The sequence below is a fragment of the Eleutherodactylus coqui genome, chromosome 10 (assembly GCF_035609145.1).
Source record: "Eleutherodactylus coqui strain aEleCoq1 chromosome 10, aEleCoq1.hap1, whole genome shotgun sequence".
Lineage (NCBI taxonomy): Eukaryota > Metazoa > Chordata > Amphibia > Anura > Eleutherodactylidae > Eleutherodactylus > Eleutherodactylus coqui.
This window is the reverse complement of record NC_089846.1, coordinates 94,900,744-94,910,879: the sequence shown is the minus strand read 5'-3', so window position 1 is coordinate 94,910,879 and position 10,136 is coordinate 94,900,744. Positions and strand designations below refer to the sequence as shown.

Below are 10,136 nucleotides of genomic sequence, written 5' to 3'. Positions count from 1 at the left end.
AGATTTCACCCTTTTAGTTGCAGGGGTGAAGTCTGCTGCGGATCTGCATGACATACTGCACCAATGCAGAGGTTTTTGAACATCTACACCAATTGTGCTACATGGCAGGGAGGGGCGCAGTTTGCCCGACGGCACCTTGACTCATCACGTTGTTTGCATTGATAACTCCAGGTTCCGGTCAGCAGAGCTCCGCGGCAAAGAAACACTGTGTAGGGTCACCCTTATAGATGGAGGCGGGGGCTCAAACAATCTCCGATGCTGCCAGCTTTCATCACTGCTTTATTAGGGCACGACTGCTCAGTGACCTCAGCAGATCTGCATCATCTGCTGCAGCCTGGTGTGGTCTGAAGTCCACCGATCTCATTAGAGTCTCAGACCAAAGCCGCCTGCCTTCCATGCTGCACACTGCAGCCCTGCTCCATTAGGGCACACTATCATCATTGACTCCAGCTCAACTGCATGGTCCACCAGAGAATGAGGTAGTCTGAACTCCACCTCATTTTTCGTCCAAGGCTCAGACTGCAGCTTTCTTTCACCCTTGCTTTACTCCAATTAGCACTGCTTATTGAGATTGGCCTCTGTGTATTAGCCGAGGAGAGCATAGAGGTATAAGAGGGCATTATACACTAATGGCAACTAATAAGATGTGGGGGCAGGGTGGAGTTTATATCATTGATTAATGGTAGCGGTCAGTCTGAGATTTAATGTTAACTGCGCACCACAATCCCCTCCCCCGGTTCGAGCACGGACAGAGCCGCATTCAGACTTCGAGCATTTTATTAGTTTTCACATTTAGAGTACAAAAAGAAAAAGAACTCCGTCCATGATGAGCGGACAGGAGGCGGGGCTAACACTGGGGGGCGGTCCGGAGGCAGGCACACACAGGATCGGAATGTTGTCACATGACAGGAGGTGAAGTCACTCCAGGGACTGCAGCATCAGCAGCTGTTTGAGGACCTTCGTCTGGCTCGTTTCCCGAATCTCTCCGGCCAAGAACATCTCGTCAACCACCGTGTACACCTGGGGGGAGGGGAGAGCATGAGAGGGAAGAAAGCGCGGTGCGGCGGGCGGAGGAGACGTAGACACTCACCTTGTAGAAGTTAAATACCAGATCCAACTCACAGACGTTGTGGAAGTATTCATTCAGCACCTACAGGGGACGGAGAAGAAGGTAAGTGGCTGTGACTCCAGCTCTGGCATACAGGGGAGGGTGAGGTAGGTCACTGTGACTCCGCCCCTAATATCTTACCTCTACGAAGTTGTGGATGGCTTCCAGGTAGGCCAAGTTATTATCCGTCACGTCTACGCAGATGCAGAAGTAGAGGCCGGCGTAGCGGCGGTAGATGATCTTAAAATTCCTGAACTGGAAGAAGAAGAAATGCGTTGAGTAGGACGATGGCGAGCAGATAAAGAGCGCCGCCACCTGGTGGCGTCACAGCAGGATTAGAGCCGCAATATAAGAATATTCAACCATCATCACATGACATGTAGGGGGTCAGACCAGCGAGACCCCAGTGATCCTGAGACAAGCGCACCGCGAATGCCCTCTGTGTGACCACCACTCCACTCACTGCTGTGGGACGCGGCGGGATCACCAAATGCATCGATCTCAGCAATAACAGCGATAAATCTTCCTGAAGGAGTAAAAGGGCGAGACCCCCAACTCTTCATATGACAGTCAGCTGCAGATGGTAAAAAGCCCCCCCATAGCTGAGGGGGAAACAAGCCCACAACGATTACCCCATCCGGATGCCTACGGCCCTAGTCTTACCTCCACGAAGTTGGTGTGTTTGGCGTCGCGCACGGTCACCACAGCGTGCACCTCCTCTATGAGCTTCTGCTTCTCGTCATCATCAAACTGCATGTACCACTTGGCCAGGCGAGTCTTACCGGCGCGGTTCTGGATCAGGATGAAGCGGATCTGAGGGGGGGGGGGGGGGGGGGGGGGCAAACAAGATGTATATACCAGCGTTATATCTGTATGTAGAGAGGGTGCAAAAATCTATGGGAGCAGCAGAGGTGATATGTATGACATATGGGGCCAGCAGAGGTGATATGTATTATATATAGGGTTGCAGACATAATGTACATTATATATAAATTTATATATGGGCCGGCAGAGGTGCTGCGCACGATATGCGAGGGCCGGCAGAGGTGCTGCGCACGATATGCGAGGCAGTAAGGGCGCCCACACACGTGCATTTTTTTTAACACGAATGTCAATGGGACTTTCTAATGTTAAAACCGCATCAGACAAATATCGCAGAGCGCAATAATGTGATGCGTTTTTAACATTAGAAGTCTCATTGACATTCGTGTATAAAAAAAAAAACCGCACGTGTGTGGGCGCCCTTACTGCCCCATATATCATATACATCAGGTTGAATATGCCCCATATGTCATTTAGGCGGCTTTCACATCTGTAGCGGAGATTCAGTTATCTTGTTCCGTTCAGGGAGCCAGAAAGAGGAATCCCCGCCAGTCGGATCCATCCTCTGACGCTGTTTACTATAATGGAGTCCGTTCGGTTTTCGCTCAGCTGCCCAGCATTTAACAGGAAGAGAAAGTTCTGCAAGCAGCGCTGTTTATTCCAGTATTTAGTGTCAGATCTGCGATAGAACCTCCAACCGGAGCTTCCAACACAGATGTGAAGGCTGCCGTACATCACCTCTACTGCCCCCTAGGTGTCATTTACATCACCTCTAGTATCAGATCTAATCTCTGTCTATCATGTACATTACCTCTACTATGCTCTATATCATACACGTCACCTCTGCGCACGGTAGCAGAGGTGCTGCGTGCGATATACCGGGGGCCAGCAGGGGTGCTGCGTGCGATATACCGGGGGCCAGCAGGGGTGCTGCGTGCGATATACCGGGGGCCAGCAGGGGTGCTGCGTGCGATATACCGGGGGCCAGCAGGGGTGCTGCGTGCGATATACCGGGGGCCAGCAGGGGTGCTGCGTGCGATATACCGGGGGCCAGCAGGGGTGCTGCGTGCGATATACCGGGGGCCAGCAGGGGTGCTGCGTGCGATATACCGGGGGCCAGCAGGGGTGCTGCGTGCGATATACCGGGGGCCAGCAGGGGTGCTGCGTGCGATATACCGGGGGCCAGCAGAGGTGCTGCGTGCGATATACCGGGGGCCAGCAGAGGTGCTGCGTGCGATATACCGGGGGCCAGCAGAGGTGCTGCGTGCGATATACCGGGGGCCAGCAGAGGTGCTGCGTGCGATATACCGGGGGCCAGCAGGGGTGCTGCGTGCGATATACCGGGGGCCAGCAGGGGTGCTGCGTGCGATATACCGGGGGCCAGCAGGGGTGCTGCGTGCGATATACCGGGGGCCAGCAGAGGTGCTGCGTGCGATATACCGGGGGCCAGCAGAGGTGCTGCGTGCGATATACCGGGGGCCAGCAGAGGTGCTGCGTGCGATATACCGGGGGCCAGCAGAGGTGCTGCGTGCGATATACCGGGGGCCAGCAGAGGTGCTGCGTGCGATATACCGGGGGCCAGCAGAGGTGCTGCGTGCGATATACCGGGGGCCAGCAGAGGTGCTGCGTGCGATATACCGGGGGCCAGCAGAGGTGCTGCGTGCGATATACCGGGGGCCAGCAGAGGTGCTGCGTGCGATATACCGGGGGCCAGCAGAGGTGCGGCGTGCGATATACCGGGGGCCAGCAGAGGTGCGGCGTGCGATATACCGGGGCCAGCAGAGGTGCGGCGTACGATATACCGGGGCCAGCAGAGGTGCTGCGTGCGATATACCGGGGCCAGCAGAGGTGCTGCGTGCGATATACCGGGGGCCAGCAGAGGTGCTGCGTGCGATATACCGGGGGCCAGCAGAGGTGCTGCGTGCGATATACCGGGGGCCAGCAGAGGTGCTGCGTACGATATACCGGGGGCCAGCAGAGGTGCTGCGTACGATATACCGGGGGCCAGCAGAGGTGCTGCGTGCGATATACCTGGGCCAGCAGAGATGATGTATATGATATACAAGGGCAGAGGTGATGTGTATGATATAGAGCAGTGTTTCCAAACTCCAGTCCTCAGGGACCGCCAACAGGTCATGTTTTCAGGATTTCCTCAGTGTTGCACAGGTGATGTCATTATTGTTGGTGCCTCCGACATTGCCACATGTGTTCTTACTAGAGGAGATCCTGAAAACATGACCCTGAGGACTGGAGTTGGGGACCCCTGATCTAGAGCATAGTAGAGGTAATGTACATGATAGACAGAGATTAGATCTGATACTAGAGGTGATGTAAATGACACCTAGGGGGCAGTAGAGGTGATGTACGGCAGCCTTCACATCTGTGTTGGAAGCTCCGGTTGGAGGTTCTATCGCAGATCCGACACTAAATACTGGAATAAACAGCGCTGCTTGCAGAACTTTCTCTTCCTGTTAAATGCTGGGCAGCTGAGCGGATACCGAACGGACTCCATTATAGTAAACAGGGTCAGAGGATGGATCCGACTGGCGGGGATTCCTCTTTCTGGCTCCCTGAACGGAACAAGATGACTGAATCTCCGCTACAGATGTGAAAGCCGCCTAAATGACATATGGGGCATATTCAACCTGATGTATATGATGTATATGTATATGACTTTCTAATGTTAAAAACGCATCACATTATTGCGCTCTGCGATATTTGTCTGATGCGGTTTTAACATTAGAAAGTCCCATTGACATTCGTGTTAAAAGAAACGCAAGTGTGTGGAGACCTAATGGAAATATATATGACATATATGATAAATAGGGGTTAGTAGAGGTGATGTATACGACACACAGCAGATAGAGTAGACGTATATGGCATATATGATATACAGGGGATAATACAGGAAATGTATATAATATATATGTGTGGTAGAGGTAATTATATATGATATGTAGGGGAAATGTATATGATATCATATATATCACATACATTTCCTCTACTACATACCCTATCTATCCATCTAACTATCACATCTATTGCCCCTCTGCATAGGTAGGAGAGGGCATCTATTGCCCCTCTGCATAGGTAGGAGAGGGCATCTATTGCCCCTCTGCATAGGTAGGAGAGGGCATCTATTGCCCCTCTGCATAGGTAGGAGAGGGCATCTATTGCCCCTCTGCATAGGTAGGAGAGGGCATCAATTGCCCCTCTGCATAGGTAGGAGAGGGCATCAATTGCCCCTCTGCATAGGTAGGAGAGGGCATCAATTGCCCCTCTGCATAGGTAGGAGAGGGCATCAATTGCCCCTCTGCATAGGTAGGAGAGGGCATCAATTGCCCCTCTGCATAGGTAGGAGAGGGCATCAATTGCCCCTCTGCATAGGTAGGAGAGGGCATCAATTGCCCCTCTGCATAGGTAGGAGAGGGCATCAATTGCCCCTCTGCATAGGTAGGAGAGGGCATCAATTGCCCCTCTGCATAGGTAGGAGAGGGCATCAATTGCCCCTCTGCATAGGTAGGAGAGGGCATCAATTGCCCCTCTGCATAGGTAGGAGAGGGCATCAATTGCCCCTCTGCATAGGTAGGAGAGGGCATCAATTGCCCCTCTGCATAGGTAGGAGAGGGCATCAATTGCCCCTCTGCATAGGTAGGAGAGGGCATCAATTGCCCCTCTGCATAGGTAGGAGAGGGCATCAATTGCCCCTCTGCATAGGTAGGAGAGGGCATCAATTGCCCCTCTGCATAGGTAGGAGAGGACATCAATTGCCCCTCTGCATAGGTAGGAGAGGACATCAATTGCCCCTCTGCATAGGTAGGAGAGGGCATCAATTGCCCCTCTGCATAGGTAGGAGAGGGCATCAATTGCCCCTCTGCATAGGTAGGAGAGGGCATCAATTGCCCCTCTGCATAGGTAGGAGAGGGCATCAATTGCCCCTCTGCATAGGTAGGAGAGGGCATCAATTGCCCCTCTGCATAGGTAGGAGAGGGCATCAATTGCCCCTCTGCATAGGTAGGAGAGGACATCAATTGCCCCTCTGCATAGGTAGGAGAGGACATCAATTGCCCCTCTGCATAGGTAGGAGAGGACATCAATTGCCCCTCTGCATAGGTAGGAGAGGACATCAATTGCCCCTCTGCATAGGTAGGAGAGGACATCAATTGCCCCTCTGCATAGGTAGGAGAGGACATCAATTGCCCCTCTGCATAGGTAGGAGAGGACATCAATTGCCCCTCTGCATAGGTAGGAGAGGACATCAATTGCCCCTCTGCATAGGTAGGATATCACATCTATTACACCCTACATAATCACCATATATATATATGTAGGGGGGGTCAGTAGAGGTGATATATATGATATACAACAGATAGCAGAGTAGATGTATATAGCATATATGATATGTAGGGTTCAGTAGAGGTGCTGTATATAGGGAGTCATAGAGGTGCTGTATATAGTGGGTCAGTAGAGGTGATGTATATGATATATAAGGGTCAGTAGAGGTGATGATATGTAGGTGGCAGGAGTACTTTGCTATTATGAGCTAGTATATGTGTGATGTATAGGATGTATGTGTGTAATGGACTATATGTCACACGCTATATGTGAGCGGCGGGGTGTAGGATATATATGTCCCCATAGGCGGTGTATAGGAGATCGGTCGGCCGCGGTTCTGGGCCCTGGAATAATGATATTATAATGAAATACCGCAGAGATGCTCACCATGTCTGACTCTCCCTGCTCCTCCTTTCCTGTCACCCGCTCCGGATATCAGGAAGAACTACAAGTCCCATACTGCTTTACGGGAAAGGCCGGAAATGACGTCGGAGGGCAGTGACCACTCCTCGGCGTGACGGCCCTGAGCGGCCAGCAGGGGGAGCAGCGGCAGAGAATGGCTGGAAGGGGCCTCGTCCAGACAGCGCTGTCTTGTCTCCTCGCTGCATGCTGTCAGCTGCCGCTGATATCTGCGCTTCTTGTCAGTTACTCGTCACAGTCCAGCCGGTCATACTGTGTGACCGGCCCCAGACGGGGCATCTGAGGCATTAACCCCTGAAAGTCTGTCGGCCATGGTGTCTGTGTGCATGTATGGGGTCACTCAGTAGAAACCGCTCTCACTCGGACGTCTGTTAAACATCGCGTTTCAAATGTGTTCCAAAGCGTTGGCAGCGTTTTTTAGCGCCCGCCATCATTACTGGACGCACTACGATAGGGCAGATGGCGTTCGAAGATCACCACGTTAAAGCACTGGGATGCGAAGCCCCAGTGACATCAATGGAAGTGTTCTACAGCATTTAGCGGGGTGTTTGAAACGCCGCAGTAAAAAGCATTGTGTGTGAGAGTGAGGGGCCCTAAGACCCCCCTCACATCTGCGTTTTGCTTCTGTTTTGTTTCTGCGTTCCGTTTTTGAAATGGAGAAACTGAATTTAAAAGGATCCATTTTTTTCCACTGAAATTAATTCTACAAAAAAAAAAAATAGAAATGTTTCTGTTTGAATCTGTTCTGTTTTAATTCCATTTTTTACAGAACAAAAATATGCAGTCTATTTATGCTGTCGATCACTGATAGGACCGCCCATTGGACTGTTAAGGCTGTTGATCACTGATAGGACCGCCCATTGGACTATTTAGGCTGTCAATCACTAATAGGACCGCCCATTAGACTATTTAGGCTGTCAATCACTAATATGACTGCACATTGGACTGTTTAGGCTGTTAGTCACTAATTGGACCGCCCATTGGACTATTTAGGCTGTCAATCACTAATATGACTGCACATTGGACTATTTAGCCTGTCAATCACTAATAGGACCGCCCATTGGACTGTTTAGGCTGTTAGTCACTAACGGGACCGCCCATTGGACTGTTTAGGCTGTCGACCACTGATAGAACCGCACATTGGACTGTTTAGGCTGTCGATCACTAATAGGACCGCCCATTGGACTATTTAAGCTGTCAATCACTGATAGGACCGCTCATTGGACTGTTTAGGCTGTCCACCATTAATAGGACCACCCATTGGACTATTTAGGCTGTCAATCATTAATAGGACTGCCCATTGGACTGTTTAGGCTGTCAATCACTAATAGGACCGCCCATTGGACTGTTTAGGCTGTCAATCATTAATAGGACCGCCCATTTGACTGTTTAGGCTGTCAATCACTGATAGGACCATTTAGGCTGTCAATCACTAATAGGATCGCCTATTGGACTGTTTAGGCTCTCAATCACTGATAGGACCGCCCATTGGACTATTTAGGCTGTCGATTACTAATAGAACCGCCCATTGGACTATTTAGGCTGTCAATCAGTAATAGGACCGCTCATTGGACTGTTTAGGCTGTCAATCATTAACAGGACCACCCATTGGACTGTTTAGTCTGTCAATCTCTAATAGGACCGCCCATTGGACTATTTAGGCTGTCAATCACTGATAGCTCCGCCCACTGGACTATTTGGGCTGTTAATCGCTAACAGGACCGCCCACTATACTGTTCAGCTCAGAATGAGCAGAGATATAAATGAGTAAACTAGAAGTCCTCCTGAATGTCTCCCCGTAACACTAACGGCTCCTCCGGCTCTATAACATGATGCCTGCAGGTTGGACCACGATCGACCACTCGGACTCCTAGAGTGATGTGACCCATAGTGGACTTAAGGATGCAGCAATTATTGGGGGATTTTCATTTTTCAAAAACCATATCTTTTTTACTTTTCCATCAACATGGCCGTCTGAGGGATTGTTTTCCCTGTAGTTTTTATTGGTACATATGTATTCCATAACATTTATTCATTTTTTGGGAGGCGGGAAAAAAACACTTCAATTCTGCAGCATAAAATGACACCATACAGTTTTTTCTATGAGTCGGTATTATTACGACAATAACAATATTTTATTTATTTTTTTCGTTTTTTTTTTCAACTTTTGCACAAGAAAACACTTTGTTTTTAAAATATCCCTTAACTTTTTTATTTTTCCACTGATAGAGTTGTGTGAGGGTTGTTTTTTGCATTCTAAGCTGTAGTTTTTATCGGTACTATTTTGGGGGCTTTTTTTGATCACTTTGCTTCTTTTGGGAAGAAAAATGAACAATAAAAGCTTTTTGGCTTCATTTTTTAGCTTTCTTTTTTTTAACACTGTTGGCCGTACAAGATAAAAAGTGTGTTCACTTTATCGTAGGGGATTTTATAAATGCAACAATACCAAACATGGTTTTTCTTTTAAACTTTCTTTAACATTTTTTTATGTTACTGTAGGGACTTGATCCTGTGATCATTATGATAATACATTGTAATACTTATGTACTGCAATACATTATCACTAATAATAGAGATCATCGGCCATGGCAGACCCGGACACCATTATCTGGCATCCGGTTGCTTTGGCAAGCCATCGGAGAGCCGCTGGCATCACAATGGGAAATCCCATTGCTTTGTGAATCCTTTATATGCCACAATCAGCATTGAGAACACCGATCCCCGCTGTTACTGCAGGCCGGCTCCCGCTGCAGATGGCACAGGCTCAGCCTCTAAGCCAATGGCATCCATAGGACATAAGTTTAAGTCCATTTGCAGGAACTGCCTCCTACTTAGGACATAAGTTTATGTCCTGGGGTGGGAATGTATTAAACATGATGGACAGTAAAGCTTGCCAATGGTTTTCCTACAGAGCTACGCGGGGATGGCAATAGCAGCGGGGCATTTGGAAACTTCAAGAGATCATTAGCTATACCGGGAGTGAGGAAATACTGCCAGACCATAAAGACGCAAACATGACAATTTATCAATCTCAAGGCTGAGACAAACAAGACCAAGAACACAGTCATGGACCTTTAGTATAAGGGATCATTCACACGGGTGTCTACAGTTTTCGGTCCGTGAATATGCTTTGTTTTTACGGACCAAAACGCTGCGTATTCCCTGTGTATCTGGTTATATGTGTTGATATCATCTCTGTCGTCGCAGCTAAATCCTGTGTTTTAGGGCTCATTCACACAGGTATATACAGTTGAGGTCTATGAAATCTGCAGTGTTTTCACGGACCGGAACTGCATGTATTTACTGAATATTTGGTCTTTTTTTATGCGCACATATTCAACACACAAAGCATGCGCGAGTTTTACGCTTGTGTGTATGTAGCCTAATACAGACGAAAATACGCATGTGTGAATGAGCCCTGAATCATCACCATTCTGCTAATCATTTAATA

At 49.2% G+C, this 10,136-nt stretch overlaps 1 protein-coding gene across 1 annotated transcript; it reads right to left on the bottom strand.

Annotated features, from left to right (window-relative positions):
- Positions 1-759: 759 nt before the first annotated feature.
- On the bottom strand, positions 760-6,734 carry AP2S1 (adaptor related protein complex 2 subunit sigma 1). Its single transcript, XM_066581481.1, has 5 exons — positions 6,653-6,734; positions 1,772-1,921; positions 1,250-1,363; positions 1,091-1,150; positions 760-1,020 (listed from the first exon to the last, which is right to left on the bottom strand). The coding sequence occupies exons 1-5, from the start codon at positions 6,653-6,655 to the stop codon at positions 919-921; spliced, it is 429 nt and encodes a 142-aa protein (XP_066437578.1). The 5' UTR covers positions 6,656-6,734; the 3' UTR covers positions 760-918.
- Positions 6,735-10,136: the final 3,402 nt, after the last annotated feature.